The sequence below is a fragment of the Callorhinus ursinus genome, unplaced genomic scaffold (genome assembly GCF_003265705.2).
Source record: "Callorhinus ursinus isolate GAN/ISIS: 27379988/994484 unplaced genomic scaffold, GSC_fseal_2.0 scaffold12, whole genome shotgun sequence".
NCBI lineage: Eukaryota > Metazoa > Chordata > Mammalia > Carnivora > Otariidae > Callorhinus > Callorhinus ursinus.
The window spans coordinates 69473034-69491850 of record NW_027397074.1 but is presented as its reverse complement, the minus strand read 5'-3'; the positions used below and the strand labels follow the sequence as shown (position 1 = coordinate 69491850).

At 41.6% G+C, this 18817-nt stretch overlaps 1 protein-coding gene across 2 annotated transcripts in view; it reads left to right on the top strand.

Moving 5' to 3' along the window:
• Positions 1 to 14379, top strand: part of CEP41 (centrosomal protein 41) — a 43139-nt gene extending 28760 nt beyond the window's left edge. For both annotated transcript variants that reach the window (XM_025865587.2, XM_073899205.1), the window contains exons 4-11: positions 2656 to 2717; positions 3625 to 3694; positions 9081 to 9228; positions 11099 to 11250; positions 11658 to 11725; positions 12707 to 12821; positions 13291 to 13506; positions 14184 to 14379. In XM_025865587.2, coding sequence (XP_025721372.1) covers positions 2656 to 2717; positions 3625 to 3694; positions 9081 to 9228; positions 11099 to 11250; positions 11658 to 11725; positions 12707 to 12821; positions 13291 to 13506; positions 14184 to 14332 — 980 coding nt within the window. In that variant the 3' untranslated portion in view covers positions 14333 to 14379. The remainder of the gene's footprint in view (positions 1 to 2655; positions 2718 to 3624; positions 3695 to 9080; positions 9229 to 11098; positions 11251 to 11657; positions 11726 to 12706; positions 12822 to 13290; positions 13507 to 14183) is intronic.
• The last annotated feature ends 4438 nt before the right edge of the window (positions 14380 to 18817 follow it).

Sequence of the window (18817 nt, the reverse complement as noted above, 5' to 3'; positions counted from 1 at the left end):
CCCTGACTAGAATTACTTCAGATTCTGATTTGAGAGCTACATTTTGGAAGCTATTTCCTTCTCTTTTCCTATTTTCTGTTGTAGATGTTCTTTTGGGTCAAAAGGGAGGAGAATATTGCCTTGTTTCGTGACACCCTAGACCCATCACTTTTCGTGGATTACCTTAGATGCCATGTCTTTCTGTGAAATCACAAACCTTGTTCTGTCACTTCCTTTGATTCGTCTTCCACTGTGAGCCCAACTTCCCTTTGCTAGTAACGCGTTTTGACAGAACCCTGAAAACGCAGCATTCCTTTGTAATCTGAATATTCTTTCTACTCTGTCTCGGGAAAATAGACACTCTGTGTCTATTGACTGCTCACAAAGCCTATTCTTGGCTTCTGGTGGTTAGATGACACTAGCTGGACCCAGTGTGAAGCATCCTAGATAGTCAGGTCTCTGTCCTTCCAGTAACTCGAGAGAGGCATTCTGAGACTCCAGACTTACCGGAGAAGCAGCACTTGATAACGTATCTGAAACTAGGATTTTTTTGTCTCCATCCCGGAGTTTGGGAGAAGCAACCGTAGCAGAAGCTCCATCCTTAAAGTTCTGTTCGCCCTTGCAAGGACAGAACGACAGAGCTTTCCAAGTCAGCCTTTTTTATAAACTTTAAAACTTACAGTAAAACATCTAGTTTGATCTTTTATCTCCGAGTAATCATGTCAGAAAGTCCTACCGATGGCTGTCCTTCTAAACAAGAACCAGGTATGTAGAGTTCAGGCTCCAATGTGCAGTGGGATGCCGAGCACCTATGAGAGGATACTAGAAATGCCAATCCGTAGAATATAGTAGAGCCTGTTTTTCGTTTGAGATCATTTCTACTTAGTCAAAGGGGATTTGAATGTGTACATTTTGTACTGGGAATGTGAAGAAGTGGAGAAGTATTTCAAACTGTATAACTATACCAAAAGAATATCAATGGAGAAATGTCACAGTGCAAGCTACTTGAAAGCTGTTGACTCTTTTTGTTGGCTGATTTATTGCCATTGTGATTTATATAAATGACTTTTGGTGGGCAGATTGGTGGCAATTGAGAGGAGACTGTGGTTATTCAGCTGAGCTGTACTTTTGAAAGCTTCTGCCCAGCTTCTTGGGTCTGCATCCTGGCAGGTCTTAGAAGCTCCTTTGCATTTAGGTTTGTTACCTTGTTGTATCCAGAAGAAGCTATTCTGAGAATTTTCTAGAAGTAATGGTTAGTTATTAGCCAGATGGCTCTCTTTGAGACATGGAGAACAGAGAAGCTTGAATTCATTGTTAACGGGAGTCTCGATATAGTGACAAGTCTAGTTTTTAAAGTACTATTATTTCCTGACTCTGAGTCGTAAGGTGTTTGGTCAACCAAGCTAACGTTATCCTCCAAAGGATTCGTTCTGTGTTGGTTTTTGGAAAATTCATGGAAGTGATTAGGAACACCAGGTAAATACTTTTAAATACCTTTAATCCTTTCCTTTGTTGCTAGGATTCTCGGTTTATGCGACTTCTATGCTGTGAAGGCCGTAGTAATTATCCACCTAACCTTTAGTAATTCGGAAATAATGAGGAAGTACTTAAGGAATCATGGGCGCCAATATAAAAATGTAGAAGTGAAGGGAAGCGCTAAGGGTGGGTGGGGGTTGGATGCTGAAAACTCAGAATTGGCAGTCATCTTCAGGAAATTTTAAGGAAGCTGACTTCTAGCATGCCTCTGGGGGACAGGTACTGGGTCATGTGAGATTGGCTAAATTTTAAAAGACTGGTCAATGTGATATCAAGAACTGTTAATAACAAACAGGCGTAGAAGTGCCCCCATTTGAGTCATGTCTCAGGACTGTCAAGATAGTGCTGAATAAATATTGATGTTTCAGAATGATTTTTTTTTAATTGTGGTAAAAAAAAAAAAAACCATAACATCAAATTTACCATCTTCACCATTTTTAAATGTGACACTTCTGCACGACAGATGTCGGGAACTTTTTCATCTTGGAACACTGAGTAGGTGGATTTTTATTGAAGTGAAGTTGCGGAGAAACTGATAGAATAGATTATCAGGACCAGGCCTAACTTTATGCCCAGCATGGTACCCGGGGGGGGGGGGGGGGAGGGGTCGATATGTCTCCAGCATAATTTGTAACCTCAGGGACAGAACCAGTCTCCCTTCAGGGCAGAGTGTGTGAATGCCCTACCAGCTGTTTGACCTGGGGCAACTGAGCTTCTCTGGGTCTCTGTCCTCATTTGCAAAATGCAGACGTTTATTCCCTGCTTTGTTCTGAAAAGGATTTAAAGTGGCTTACAAAAATGGTGGTCAAAAGAAAGCAGAGTAAAAGGGAAAAAGGGTAAGCGGATAGAATAAATGCAAGGGGTAAAGTCACAAGACACAAAAGGATGGCTTGTAAATTCAACTGTAGGCTGCCTACCAGCCAAAGCACGAGGTGGGGGGGAAGGGGAATAAAGGAGTGATGAGAATGTGTGGCACACTCAATTTTGACCATACCATGAGGATCGTATATGAGATAATATATGGAAAAGCATATAAATCACTTGAAAATTATACCACATAACTTGACAAATAGAAAGAATGAGTACCTCTAAGAAAGAAAAATATACCTAGAAAATTATTTGTCCTCTCCTGCTTTTCAGATTATAGATACAAAAAGGATGAGCTTTTCAAGAGACTAAAAGTTACAACTTTTGCCCAGCTGGTAAGTTGAACGATCCTCCATTGGAGCCAAGACTCTAATTTGTGCTGGTTTATGTGAGTATTTCTAAATTCCACGGCTAAGTAATGTTTGCAGAAGGGTTTCTTCTGATTCTTTACATTTCACCTATGGGAGGATTGATGCGTGGTGTGTTTGTTCATTCAAGTCTTCTTTGATAAGAATTTTATAAAGGAAAGTGTACATTCCACCTTTAAATCATCACACTTATGGTTTAGGTTTTATTTTTTTCCTTGCACGCTTTAATTTAATATTTAGAATCTAGATTTCTGGTCTCTGGATTGTTTGGACATTTTTCTCCCTGAAACCAGGTGATTGCCATGGGCTATTTTGTTACTTTGGGAAAGTCACTTTCTTCTTTCATTTGAAAATTAGGGGCAAAGTGTCTCTCTGGCCCCCAAACATGAGTTTCATTGATGTACCTCAAGGTGGATCTTGGGTCTTAGGAGCTGAGCTGTGAAAAGTGCTTTAAAAACTGTGTGTAGGTATACAGTGTTGTAATACATATATTCATAATTACATTTATTTCTTGGTTGCATGTAGAATTGTTGATTCAATTCTGTCACTGTAAGTACTGCGTGTTGAGACTGAAATATATATGATTATTTATTCACGTTTCGTGTTCTAAATTGTCCTTTTGGTCTTTTAAGTTTATCATGTGATGTTTTAAATGAATCTTTTTTTTTTTTTCTGGAACTATCATCTGCGGTATGATTACCATTCCCAAAATGAGGAGGCCTGAGATTTAGTTTCCAGTGGAGGACACTGACAGTTCCTTAAACCAAGAGATCTTTGATGTTTGATGTTTCCTCATCTTTTATAAAGGACAGAATTGCCTCTGTTTAAAGACAAACATACAGGCATCTATACATTTCATTCTTTCTTCTCTCAGGTCATCCAAGTTGCTTCCCTATCTGATCAAACACTGGAAGTGACAGCTGAAGAGATTCAAAGGCTAGAAGGTAATGAGAATTGAGGATGTGGGGCAAATAAACGATTGACCATTTGACTTAAGGTACTCACCCTGTCTGCCTTTGCTGTTGTGTTCACAGGGAACTGGGACTTTGATGGATCTATTTGCAATCAGACTGTTACTCTCTGAGAAATGGTACCTGGTGCTTTAATTATTAATTCTTATTTCTTTTGAAAAGCCATCTGGTTTTCTGGCTCTAACATTTGTAGTTTTTGATGTGTTTAATATACTAATTACTTTTTTTCCAACAAGTATTTTTAGTGCCGTCTATATATGCACAGGTCTCAGTATCAGGTGCTAGGAGACTACAAAGATGGGTAACGCCCAGCTCTGCTTGCGAAGAGTTGGTAGCCACATGTGCGCGCGCGCACACTCGTATGCGTGTTGGATGAGGAGAGTGATAACAGAAGCACAAAATCACAAACGTGGCAGAAATTCATGAGGGAGGACTGGGGAGAAGCCATCATTTGTTGAATATATATTGCTAAGTACTTCACTTAAGTTTTCTTATTTAATCTTATCAAAAACTCTAGAAGGTACACTTTAGAGATGAGAAGCCCAAGCCTCAGAGGTTAAATTACTTGCTTAAGGTGAGACAGCCAGTAGGGAGTGGGCGCGGGTTACCGATCTACGAGTGTCTGGTAACAACCAGTGTCTTTGCTGTGGGAGTTCTGAGGAAGGCAACGTACTTTGCAGTTAGAAAACTGAGGTAGGCTTTCTGAAAGCTTTTGAACTGGGCCATAAAGGAGGGTAGAATCTCACAGGTGCAAGTTAAGGGTGAGGTTCTTGCAACCTGAGCAAAGGCATGCGGAGAATGAGAAGCTCCGAGCGAGTTTGAGGAATGTGTCATCCCGCCTGGCAAGCCGTCTGGGGGAGGCATGGGTGCTGGGTTGGAGATAGGGCTAGGAAGATAGGCTTCTAGCTCCAGGTTTCCTTTCTGAAATGCCGAGTCGAAAATAAAACCTCTTAGTTGTACTGTCATGAAAAGAATACACAGGGTTACGGTCTTTATTTTATCCTGAGGTACTCAACCATCAATATGTGGCTGTTTACTGAAGGGAAATGTGTTCTGTGAAGGTTGATGTAGGCCAGGACTTTGACTTCTGATTTCAAGACAAGTTTCTCAGGAAGTCCAAGCCCTGGTTTTGTGCAACTTAACTGTCATCTCCCCGGACTTGTTTTTGTTAGGGAGGATAAAGAGCATCTGACAAAGACAGGAATTTATCTTTGACAGATGCCTCTCACGGCAGAGAAATAAGGGCTCTTTGTAACAGAGATAATTGAGTCTCCTCATAGAAGTACTCCCAGTTTTAACCGGGTTATATAAGTACCTGGATTTGGTCCTTTAATTCATTGCAATTGCAGCACCGGAACATATGGGCACATGCAATTTTCTCTTCTGCGATGAATTTGCACAGCAAAATAGGCTCTTATAAAGTAGGACACCATAATGTGTGAGTAATATTAGTGTTTTTCTAGTGCTCTACACAGAATAATAACTCACTCAGGAATGCCTGTAGAACAGATTGTATGCATATTGGCTATTTTTGAAGGAATAAAAAATCTCCTTTTGTAACGTTTACTGTTTTTTCCTGACTTAAAAGTGTATTTCTAGAAAATTAGAAAACTGCAAAAAAAATATATAAAGAAAATTAAAATAATAATCCCTGCTAACATTTTGCTCTATCTTCCCCCTACCTAACTGCCCACCCAAATCCGTACGCTTTGTGTATACTTTTGAATTGTGCTGTTTCAAATTAACATTTTATCATGCATACTATCGTAAGTCATTAAATGGACTTCAAAAGCTGAATTGTGAAGGTTGTTTTGTCATATAATGCCTTTCCTGTGGCTCTACCATAATTTACTTAATTATTCTCCTATTGGACATTACGGTTTTTCTAATTTTTCACTTTTATAAAACAATGCTGTAATGTAAATACATAAACGTTTGTGTGCGTCTGATTATTCCCTGGAGATAAATTGCTGCAGATGGTTGAAGGGTGGAACCATTTTAAGATGCTCGATGCTGATTCCACATTATCTCCAGAATGGTTCTTCCTGTTTGCATTCCCAACAAATAAATGAGAAGACCTGTTTCTCTTCATCCTAGGCAATGCTGAATAATTATCATTTTTGCAAACATTTGCCAGTTTGATAGATGAAAAGTAGTATCTAATAATTTTCCTTTGAATCTCTCTGATCATGAAATTGAGCTTTGTGTATGTGTCTGTTTATTGGTCATACCTATTTCTTCTGAGAACATTACATGTCCTTCCCCATTTTTTTTCCCTCATGGAATGTTCATCTTTTACTGATTTGTAAAAGCTCTGTGTATTAGGATATCTTTAAACATTGGAAACCAGTACAGCCTTGAAATGAATGAGAAAAAGCTTTACTTAATGATTTGGAACAGTTTTCAAGCTGTATCATTAAGTAAAAATAAAACAACAAAACAAAAAACCAAAGTGCAGAGCAGTATGAATGGCATTCTCCTGATATGTAAAAAGGGGAAGAAATAAAATAGATGCAAAAATCTGTAGTTGCTTTATTTCTGGAAGAAGATATAAATCTGTGAAGGTAGTTCCCTTGGGAGAGGTGGCCTGAGGGCCTACGGGTCTGCAGTGGGAAGGGACTTCCTTTCTGTATTAACAGTTTTATCTTGTTTGCATTTTTACCTTGTGCACAGGATCTTTTTTCAATTAAAGCACTAGTTAATTAAAAAATGCTTTGTGAATTAAGTGTATTAACCTTTCCTCATGCATCTAGGTCATAGATATTTTTCCTAATTTGTTACTCACCTTTTAATTTTCTTCATGTTGGTTTTTGACATACACAAGGTTTGCATTTTTACGAGATTTTATCTATTAGCCTTTCATGTTGTATTTTCTTTTATTGCCTTAGGCTCATAAAATCCAAAATAAGATAAACTATTCACCTATATTTTCTTCTATTAGCTTGCTTGGTGGTTTTGTTTTTTGTTTGTTTGTTTTCCTACATCAATCTATTTGTTAATATTTTGGTATATGATGTGAGGGGGTTTTCTAAATTCGATTTTTCTAGATAGTTGGCACAATATCCCACCACCATTTATTCACTCGTTTTCCCTTTACCCACTGGTTTGTGATGTTACCTTTAACATTTATATTAGCTTTTTATATATATTCTGGGATTTGTTTCTGTGTTCTCATATTCCATTGGTCTGGTTTGTGGTTCAGCACTGTTTTGATCATTTATCTTTGCAATATATGTTACTATTCGCTAAGGCATATTCTCTAAATTACCCATATGTATGTATGTGTGTCTGTGTGTGTGTGTATATAAATATACAATATTTATATACATATACAATATTATATATATATAAATTTTTTTCATTCTCATCTTTAAAATCCTTTTAAGCTTTCCAAAAATCCCACTGGGATTGGTTTAGGGCTAAAAATCAAGTTTGGAAAGGATTAACATCATTTCACTTTTAGTCACCCAGTCAGGAATGTGAAAGTACATCACTGTCTTCATTCGGGTTGTTTTTAATGTCTCTTAAGTAAAATTTTTAGGAGACCTAGAAAGGATGTAAGTTTTTGTGGGCCCTTTACATGTCTTAATAGGCTTATTTTCGAGGAGAGCGTATCTTACATTTGCAGTTGTTACTGTAAATGAGATGCCCGTCATATTCCTTTCTAATTGGCATATAAGAAAAGTAGTTTGTTAGTATTTCTTTTTTTAAGCTAACCACGTACTTATTTCCCTTATTCTCATAGGATTCTTCTGAAGTTTCTAGGTATATATATGTCATATGCAAAATAAATATTAGTGTCCTCTTTAATAACTAGGCTTCTTATTTCTATTTCTTCTCTCATTGTACTAGTCAGAATAGCAAATTCCCAGACTTTTTGGTACAGTCCTCCTCCGCACTCTTAAAACTGAGGACCTCAAAGAATTTTGGTTTATGTGCATTATACCTATTAATATTTAGGATATTAAAAATTTTAACTGAGAACTTAAAAATATTTATTTAGCATTTCATTTTACAAACAGTGATACTGAACCCATTGCAAACATAAATAACATTTTTATGCAAAATAGCTGTATTTCCAAAACAACAAGTTTACTGAGCATGGCATTGTTTTACTTTTTTTTTTTTTTTTTTAAGTCTCGGTGTCTGATTCAATAGTAGACAGCTGATTGTCATGGCTTCTGCATTCAATCTGTTGCAATATGCTCTTTGGGTTGAAGTACTTGAAGGAAATCTAGCCTCACACGGACCTGTAGTTGAAAAAGGGAGACTCTTTTAATAACCCTTTCAGATAATTGCGGATACATATCTTTGACACCATACCAAAACTTGACGACTGGTAGCTTCTTAAAGGTTAGTTAAAGGTTAGTTGTAATGTGGAATCTGAAACCATATCAATGCATGTTTAGTACTCTGTTCCATTAAACCCACTGGTCTGTCTTGCACTTTGAATTAATCTTCTTACCCATGCATGATTTTATAACATCATTCATCGGTCATTTGGAAAAGATCGATTCACAGAGTTATGAAGATCTTCCAAACATTGACAAATTTCATTCATTACACAATATCCAAAAAAAAATCATAGTTATTAATCTCACCATCTATCTTATCGGAAAAGTCATTAAGTACAAGGAGGCAGTCAGGCTCCTGATGGAGAACACGGTTTCTAAAATTCTGATTTTTGGTCAAAATTGAATCTTTACAACAGATACCATCAGTTGTTTTCCTTGAAATGACAGTTCGCTTAGATCATTTTTGAGAAAATGTCTGCCACATTCACAAGTCTAAGTAACTATAATTTCTCTGTCAGTTTTCCTTCCAAGTAAAAATGGTGTTCAGGGCAAAAGCAGCCCTAATCACACTAATACTTTCCCTTGAGACAACCATGCTATGTTGGTGTGGAGCCGACTTGCTATATGCGGACTCCCTATATCATCACACAGAATATTCCAAAGGTGTGTACTTAAAGATGAGATTTAATAGAATTATGATTATGGCTCCATTGGGGACTTTTTAAAACGTGACTGCCGTATTTATTAACCGAGCACGTTCATGTTGGTGAAAAATACGACGCTCACTAATAAAACTCGGGGCCTCTGCCCCAATTGTTGCTCAGGCGCTCACAGTTTTAGCCCCCATTGCTTTGGCACCATTCGTGCAAATATCAACACAGTAGAAGAGACCTTGTGGGTCCCCCTGACAGGGTCTCGGGGACTCCTGGGGTCCTACGTGGTAGAACTTCCAGGACAGTTTAATAATTGTGATAGGATTTCCTCGTCTTGACCTAATTTCAATGGGACTGCCGAGAATAAACTCGGAGGTCAACTTTACTTATTTATCCCTCTGCAAATCTTAGACAATGGCTCTTCGACGACTTCAGAGCCCGATGGGGAGATCGGTGCCAGGACCAACGGAAAGGGGAGCCCGGGGGAACAGTCGCCAAGCCCCATGCAGTTCATAACGAGCGCGGGACCCGGGGACTCCAATCGCTCCACTCTGCAGAGGTACGCTCGTCGGATCCATGTTTTCCCTGCATTTTACTTCATACTCCTTTGGATACCAGTTTCGGTGATTTAATCACTGGAGAAACACACTGGCAGTAGTCAAGTCCCACATTTTCACCCCAGCTCTTCTAATTTTCTCTTGATATGAATGCCACCGCCTGACTCTTTTCACAGCATCTTAGTGAAGGTAAGAGTATATTGATAGGAGAGCATTAATTTTCACTCCTGAATTCCATCCTTCTCTCAGCCTTCCTGGATGCAGCTTTGCTATTAGGACTTAGCTTTACAACTACTATCTTTTGATTCCCACTCCTGCCCCCTTTTCTGTCTGCTGCAGCTTATAATTACCCTGTCTGCAATCAGAAGAAAAATAGAGTGCCACTCGCGGTGCTCTGATATTAACACAGGTGCAAAGGAGCATGAAAGCAGCCTTTGGAGTCAGTTCTCAAACTGCACGGGACCGGTCCTTCTTTCTGCGAAGACTATGATGCAACGCTTTCTCGCAGATATTAGGTGTTGATTATAAGATGGTGCTGATTTTCGGCGCACGACTAGCAAAACAGTTGTTCCAGAGAAACTAGGTCTGCTAGAAAAAGAATTGCTATCATCAGTACCACTGTTACTTTTTTTAAGATTTTATTTATTTACCAGGGAGGGAGAACGCGCGCGTCCGCACACGAGTGGGGGGAGGGGCGGGGCAGAGGGAGAAGCAGGCTCCGGGGCTGGATCCCAGGACCCTGAGACCATGACCTGAGCGGAAGGCAGACGCTTAACCGACTGAGCCACCCAGGCACCCCCAGTACTACTCTTGTTTTTTTTATAACTACTTTCAGCAAGAGCTCTAAAATTGGAATTAGCGACACAGACCAATAAGACTTCCATTGAGGATGCAGTTTCATAGGAAATAGATTTTCTTCTTCTCCTATGCCCTCTGTGGCATCTAGTTACAGCATTTATCGGGTCTAAGTGCAGGATTTGATTTGCCACGCTGGGAGAGGAGCCATTAGGCCATACTAGTGTGTGGTCCGGCACACACGTCTTCATAGTCGCCTGCGAAAGGCGTCCTCTTACATTCCACTACAGATATTTCACCCCTCGCCATTTTGTTCCTAACAGCCATTCCTCTTAAGCCTTTGATTCATATTTTTTACCACATTTTGTCTGTAATCTTAATATGGAGACCAGTTTTATGATCTTAGAAACAGAACTGTCAATAGCAAGCTCATTCATTTAATCCTAGTGTTTCCTCTGTCTCATTATTTGAATGCCACCAAATCTAAAAGCCTCTTCAACCTCAACACTGTCACCTATAAACTGGGAGTAAGCACAGATAGCTATTGAAAACATTAAGATTCAAAATACCTATCGGATAGGTCGCTGTGTAAGGAGATGAGATACATTAATCGATGTTGGTTTATGTTACATCTAATGTACATAGAAAGCCTTCATTTTTCCTGTCCTACCAACCATATTCTTTCCCATTTTGGTCTGCTTTCTTACGCTTCTTACAGTTTCCTTAGATTAACTGTTGGCCCCTTTCTTTCTCTGAACGCTGCCCTTGTTGCTGGAGGCAGCAACGTGCCCTACGATTTCTGCCCCCTCAGCCATGCTAATGACCTAACATGCATTCTCTGAAGCTGAGTATGGGTGGACACGTTGGGTCCCTTCCTCAGGGTCCAGTGTGATAGAATGGGAATCCATACGGTCGTGCATTCAGAGGCAGAACTGAGACACCATGTCCATTTTCCTTTTTCTTTGAAGTGCCCTTTGAAAAGACACTGAGCCCTCTCTGGCTATTCTGAAGAAACGCATTTGACCTTGAAGCCATTCACCCCTGACTAGTTTCTGCCGACCTACTTTTCACTTGCAGCGTCATCAGTGGTGTTGGGGAACTGGATCTAGACAAAGGGCTAGTGAAGAAAGCAGAGTCCAACACCAAAGACAAACCTTATCCCGACTGCCCCTTCCTGCTACTAGATGTGCGAGACAGAGATTCTTACCAGCAGTGCCACATTATTGGAGGTAAGAGAGTGAAGGCGTTTTCGTGTCTCACTCCCAAGAACAGAGCCCGTTCTGGAGTCTAGGCAGGCTTGAGCCGCACCCCAGGGTCAGCAGTTAAGGAAATTTTTTGTTAACTGGATCCATCATGGGAATCTGGAAGTTGGCTCTGCCATAATGCTCTGAGAGAGGCTGGTGACAATCTCGGATGGCTCTGGGACCTGGGGCTAAATGTCCGAAATGGTGACATGAAGCTTCCTGTTGTGTTCATAGTGACCTGTTTCTCTTCTCTCAAAAAAGTATTTAGGTTTATGGCTCGTTGATTTTGCAAATATGGTTCTTTGAGCTTTTAGACTTTAAGCCAGCCGGGAATTTGGGGCCAAGTTGTACTGAGAGCTACAAACTTCTTAAGCTTTTTCTTCTCTTTGCAGCTTATAGTTACCCAATTGCAACTCTGTCTAGAACGATGAACCCTTATTCAAATGACATTCTTGAATATGTATCCTTTGTTGCATTTTAAGGAGTTGGGTGGTTTGAGGACTGTAAGAGTCAAACTTATCATGAATCATGCTCCTAGGGAAAAAAACCTCTGTAAGGACCTTTGATATTAATTAGCTTACTTAGCATATTTTAGAATTTGGATTCTTCGCTGTTGCTGAGTATCCTGACCATCTTGGCAGATGCTTCCAAGCCATCCTGCAGTGGGCCAAAAAACATTAGGTTAAAGGCTGTGATCTGTTGAGAGTTAGTCCTAAGACCTTTCTCCCCGCCAGAAAGCTTGCCCAAGTGAAATCTAAGAGTAAATTTTTTTCTTTCTGTTTTAAATTTTTTCCATCTTAAAATCTTTCTTTTTTGGCTCATAAAAATTACACAAATGGGAAATAATTTAAGCACTGAAAAATGTAAAAAAGATTGATAATCATACAATTGAACGACTCTGATTATGTTTTTTGCATATTTTATTTCCAATTGTCTTCTCTGTATTCTTTTTTAACAAAGTAGAAATCATACTGTAGATATAATTTAGTATTTTGACTTGCCCTCAGTTCATAGTACAGTGTATTTCTCCATGCTAACACAAGCTCTTTGTAAACTCCATTTTTGATGCAGTGCATTATCTCATCTTACTATATACTATACTGTGATTTACTAAAAACTCTTCCTCTCTAATGGGCCTTTAGGTGGGTCTCCATTTTTTTACTATCATAAATAAGACTGCAGTGGACACATGGGACAGAGAGGTTTCCTATGTCCTCACCTGTGAAATGGAGATTGTCAGACCTTTCAGGGCCGTGAGGATAAAAGAGCTAAAGGGTATAAGGTGTGGAGCTAGTGCTGTCTTGGACCACAGTGATATTCATTTATAAAAAAAAAAAAAAAAGAATACCAGCTCAGGAAGGTGAACCTAGACCGTTCCTTGTTCCCTGGGAGTTTCTCAGTAGTTCCAGTGCGGGCGAACCTTAACTCCTGTGACTCTTAGAAAAATGCCCACGGCAAGGTCATCATTCTGTACGACGATGACGAGAGGCTGGCCAGCCAGGCGGCCACCACCATGTGCGAGCGGGGCTTTGAGAACCTCTTCATGCTTTCCGGAGGTGAGTGGGCTGCCTCTGCTTGGGACTGAAAACACAGCTCTCTGGGACTCACAACCCTTCAACCCCTCCCCTATCACCCTTTTCCTGTCCACGTTCAGAATTTAGAATCCTGGAAGGAGAGAGAACCATGCTGGCTGCAAGGGGTCAGGAGTTCTGTGAAACTTCCGTTAGCTCCGTCAGCACTTGTTTTTAATTCCTGAAATAACGCTGTTGCTTTCAGGCTCTGTAAGAAAGCCTTACTGCTGAAGACTGGAGCAAAAGGATTTCTGGTGGAATTCTCAGAATCCCCCGCCTAACCACCGACATTTTCTGGTATAATTTGCTTCATGGTGAAGCAATTAAGATGTCATGTCCTTGTGTTGGCCCAGACTGGAAGGCCAAAGATTAGGAGACATGCAGCCACCTTTCCAGGTCTTGCTGTCGCCTCACCATGTTAACGCTGCTTTTTCTGATGCTCTTCCACACCTAGGTCTAAAAGTCTTAGCTCAGAAATTCCCAGAAGGACTGATTACGGGTTCCCTGCCAGCATCTTGCCAGCAGGCCCTTCCTCCTGGCTCTGCCCGGAAGCGATCCAGCCCCAAAGTGCCGCCCCCACCAGCTGAGAATAAATGGAGGTTTACCCCAGAAGACTTAAAAAAGATAGAATATTACCTGGAAGAGGATCAGGGTCCTGCGGACAATCCCAGTAAGCTACTTTGACCTTTAGAGATCATGTTTTCTGTAGAGCTTTGAAAATGACCTCATTGTGTGAAAAGTGTGATCTCTTATATTCAGAGTCTTAAAATATCTGTAGGGGATGGGGAGTGTAAGGGTGCTGTGTGGGGAAGCGGGGGGCAAGGGGTGCTGATCCCAGGTTGTGGGAAGAATTAGACATTGCATATAGACAGAGAAGGAGAAAGGATTTATCAGTCAGATAACATGTATTTCAGGCGGAGTGGAGGGGCTCAGCTGAGGCACTAGGATTCCCTCTCCGATGTGTTTTGTTTCCCTCTGTGGCTTCTGGGCACCTTGAAACCCTGCTCAACCTTCCCTTGAGCACACTACTTTCTCTTCTCTTTCCCCTAATCCCTCCTGTACCCATTTCTCCCAAGAAGGAATGAAGGCCAGGCTAGGTTGGTTGGGGATAATGGAGAGGAAGAAAACAAAGGGTCACTGGGCTTCCTTTCGTCCCTGCCCCTTCCCCATCTTCAAGTTGATCTCAAGGATGAAGAGTAGGTTTTAGCCTAAAGTAAGCAATGAATAGGACTTCATTAGCTTAAAAGTAGTCGTACCCTAAGACTTCATTAACTTAAAAGTATACTTGGCAGATGGCGCCCGGAGTCATTCTTACAGCTCTGCTCCCTGCTTTCTCGCTCCCTTCAGGCCGGCTGAGCCAAGCGAACGCCGCTGGAAGAGACTCCAAGGTTCCAGGCGCCCGTGGCAGTCAGAACCTGCCCGCCGGGGGCCCTGCTGGCCCCCCAAACCCCCGCTCACTCAGCAGCAGCCACCTGCAAGGCAAACCCTGGAAGTAAAAACTTTGTCCGTCTTAGTCGAATAAATACTTTTTCTCCTTTCGGAACCCCTGAGCAGTTCCCAAGTTGGTCATTTTCAGAAACTGCTGCAGAGGAAAGACCCTGCCATGTGTGACAGGCCCTCTTCCCTCCGCCTGGGGTCCGCTCCTCGCCTGCATCCAGCTGGCGGGGCAGGCGGGTGGGGGGGGGTTACAAAAACCAGAGGCGTGACAGGCTCTAGTGTCCTCCCTATTGTTTACAGAATATTTCAGTTTCTGAAACTGAGTAGGAAAAAAGAGTCTAATTTTTGAGGCCCCTTTTTCTTTCAAATAAGGTCCAGCTTGTATTGGGTCATATCCTGCATCGTTTTGTAAATTCTTCAGCCCCATCTGGTATGTTCTTCCCAGCCACTTCCTTTTCACTCACTGGTCTTGATTTCATTAAGGTTCTCCAGGTGGGCTCTGCAGCAGCCGTCTCGGGAGTGGGGGGTGGATGCTTCTTACCCCTCAGCCACCCCCAGGCGTGGGCCCACTGGCCGAGGAGCTGTCTGCCCAGCGCCCACCGCAGGCTCTGTCAGGAGTTGGGAGGCTGGCACCTGGAGCTGTGCTCAGTTTTAAGGTTTGGTAGAGCCACCCTCGCGCTCCCTGAGTGTTCCTCCTCACCGGATGTTTTTCTGGAACCAGCCCCGTGACGATGTGCGCTCAGCTGCCTTCACCCCGGGGCCTGAGGGCTCCTCGCAGAGAAGCCCTGGCCACCGTAGGGGCCTGTGTTAAGGGCCACTGACGCACCCCCGCTGCCCACCCCGACCGGCCTCCCCATTGGTGGTCGGTTTCTCCTTCATAAGTTTCCACTCCCCAGCTCGGGCCAGTCCATCTTAGATGGATAGAAATTATGGCCACTTGAAAAAGCAGATTCAATTGGGCAACCTCAGGCACACAAGGTGAGGACAGCTCTGCTGTCCTTTGTCAGGGCTGACAGCCCCTTTAAGCCCTAGCTTAAAAATACAGTATTAGTCTAATTGAGTAATTAGTGCAATTTCCTGCTTACTTTTCATTCTCATGACTGAGCTGTGATTAGGAGGTTGTGATTATAGATTCTGGTTTGGGCCAGAATTTTGAATCAGCATTAACTGAATTGCTAGGTGACTGACATTCATTCCATTTAATTGGGGGAACAAAAGACCTCAGGTAAGGATGAGGGACTCCGAAATCATCAGGCAAAGGGAGAGAGCCTTGTTAATTTTTATGGTCTGTGATCTGTAGCTGTGATAAGGGACCAAGGAATAAATTGTGCTCTTTGTCATGGCAACCAGCTTCTGAAAGCCAACTGAAAATTGCCTATCCTTAGGTGGTTCCTGCTGCCGGGTAAGATTTGCCTTACCGGGACTATTTTCTCGCCACCAAAAAAAAAAAGGAAAAAAAAAAAAGTCCCGCAGTTTTTTTAGTGGGGGGCGGGGGGAGGGAAGGGGCGGCTGTGTTTGTAAGAGAAAGGTAATAAATATCTCATAGAGACATATGGAAAAATAACTTTCAGATTCAGCCCAGTTCTGTTTTAGTGTGTTTATTCTTCTCTACTTGATTTCCAAAGTGCAACATATTCCGATGCTTTAGAAATCAAACAAACCAGGGACATTGTTCAGATGTCAAGCCGTGCCCAGTTTTCCACAAGATTCAAGAATCTTGTATAAAATGCAGCCAATGTACACATAGCTTTAATGAGGAGCCTGTCATGTTTCCCCATAAATTTATTGCCTGAGAACTTAGTTCAGCCTTTTGCTAATGCCAGAATGCTCTGGCTTTTTATTTTCTTTACAGCGTAGATTTTAAAAAATGCAAATTTTTCCACACTCAACTTTCCCCTAGCATGGACAAGATTTTCAGCCATTTATGACACATATACATTTTCAAGGGAAAAAAAATCTCTCTCTGTAACAAAGTTCTGTTTATGCCATTTTAAAGTTGACTAGTCAGGAGTTTCGATTTCCCCACTCGATTCTACTTTGAAAGTAATGGTAGTCCCCCTTTGTTCCTCCTCTGCATTCCGATCACCAAACACCCCTAGAGTGTTAGAACCTACTGTGTGTATATATATATATATATATATGGAAAGTCACTGTAGCCAAACCTCTTGGAATCGCTGTGCATTTAGCTGAGACATCTGGCAGGTTGAATATATTTATGTGTGTTTCTCCATAGTGCTTTGCCTGTTGGTAAGGATTTTAAATCACTGCTCCTCAAAGACCTGTTCTGATTCTGCTCTTTACGTGTTAAATGTCCACTCGCAGACAGGTTTTAACATGCTCAAGTTATTGCTTCAAACATTCTCCTTTGCTAGTTTCTTCATTGGATTAACTGACATGTATTATTTAAGTGATCAGCGGTACTTTGTGCAATTATGAATGAAGATTAAAGTACATAGTTATTAATTTGTTGTTTGCTATTCATATGCTGAGATCTGCCAACTTCTCTCTTCCTCTCTGTTGAGATGATCTGGGGGAGCCACAAGACTGAGGTGATTTGAAAGCATACCTCTTTTTGTGGCATCTCCCAAGAAGGCACATATTCTTTGTTTGTTTTTTGGTTTTTGTTTTTTTTTAAAGATGTTATTTATTTATTTGACAGGGAGAGACACAGTGAGAGAGGGAACACAAGCAGGGGGAGTGGGAGAGGGAGAAGCAGGCTTCCCGCGGAGCCGGGAGCCCGACGCAGGGCCTGATCCCACGACCCTGGGACCATGACCCAAGCCGAAGGCAGACGCCCGACGACTGAGCCACCCAGGCGCCCTGGCACATATTCTTTGTGTAAAGAAAATCAGGACATCATTCCAACCAGGATAAGGGACCTTAGCTCTCTAGACAGAAGGCCTGGGTTTCTCCTCATGCTCAGGCAGGGCCTGATTGTTCCTGAAGCACCTCACAGCAGGACTTCCTTGTCAGTGTTGGGGGGGGTTGATGGCTGCCCTTGTCTGGGAACGTGTGACCCCCCCCGCCCCCCCGCAATGGCAGGTGCTTTAATGATGTACAATTGCAGCCCCACCTGAGCAGCGGTGATGGCCAAAGTCTCAATAATATGTTTCGTGCTTTAAAGAGGTGTGTCTTCTTTAAGGAAGAAAGGAGAAAAGCAAAGAAGCAAGAAAAGAAGTGAGGGGCAGTGGGGAGGGAGGGGAGCTACATTACTCGCTCGAAAATGAAAAGCACATCTTGGGCTGTAATAATGCCAGGTTTAACCTATTGAAAGGTATAGAATGATGCAAATGGCCTAAAAGTAATTTTATTTTTTACCTTTAGTGGAACACCAGAATCAGCACAGTCATATTGGACTTGGTGTAAATCTGAATTATACGAGAATAGCAGTGTTCATTAGTTGCTGAGGGATTTTTTTTTTTCCTGTGGAGCTATCGAGATTATACAAAAATTCTTAAGACTCTAGGCCACTCACCGAGAAAACGGAACAAAACAAAAACCTTCTTTTCCCTAATTCCCTGGTGGAATATCAGTGAAATCAGAGTGCTCGGCTAGGAAGAAAGATGTAGGTAATTTTTCTTGTGCTGCTTTTGGTTTCTGTCATGTTACATGTTGGTTATAGATTCTGTCTTTATGTTATCCGACATTTTGGTGGGGGGGTATAATTAATTTCTGTTCCCCTGGATTTACATCCACGACTCTCTTCTTGCCATACCCCGATGATTATCACTGAGAACCTTCCTTTCCCCGGTCACAGAATGTTGTCAGTGTCTTTCATGTGAGTTTAGATTCATCACAATTCTTTCAAAGACACAATTCCCATAATACTTTTCCTTTTTTTTACAAGAAGCATCAGAAACATAGGTAATAATTCATCCTTTTAATAATGTGTGCATGATGATATGCTTATATGCAGGTCAACTAATTTTATTAACAAATGTATTTTTTCCGATAAAAAAAAAAAACCAGGAAATAAGACACCCTGTGCTTGCAGAATGCTCAGAATACGCTTGGGTAGTAATACCTTCCTGAAATTATGGTAACTATTGACGTTGTTGTGGTGGTGTCCTTAAATTCATACATAGGTCAGTGATAGCACGGAAAATGTAAAGATGGAAATTTGTCAGAATTGAATTCTGACAAAACAGGGTTCAGTGCGTGATTTTATGTGTGTTTACAAAACTGTATTTGTCACGCCACCACCCCCGACGGTCTCACTCTCTGATGCTGATCCTCCTTTGTTCCGAACGTAGAAGCAAATTCTCTCCGCCTGTGTAACATCTTGAGGCATCTGGTAAAACCCGTGGCAAACAGAGGCCACATATTAAATGCTCCTGACTGATGGACTACCTTTTTTAAAGGATGCAAATACGTCTTCTATTCGACATTATTTTGACTATAAGCTCCCAGAGGGTGAAAATCACCAGCGAAAGGACAGTGACCTTTAGTCAGCATGCGTGAGTAAGTGAATTGAAGCTGTCCAGACTGCAATCTGAGATGCAGTGCCCGTGACTCTGGCCGCTCAATGCTGGCCTGCCGTCCTG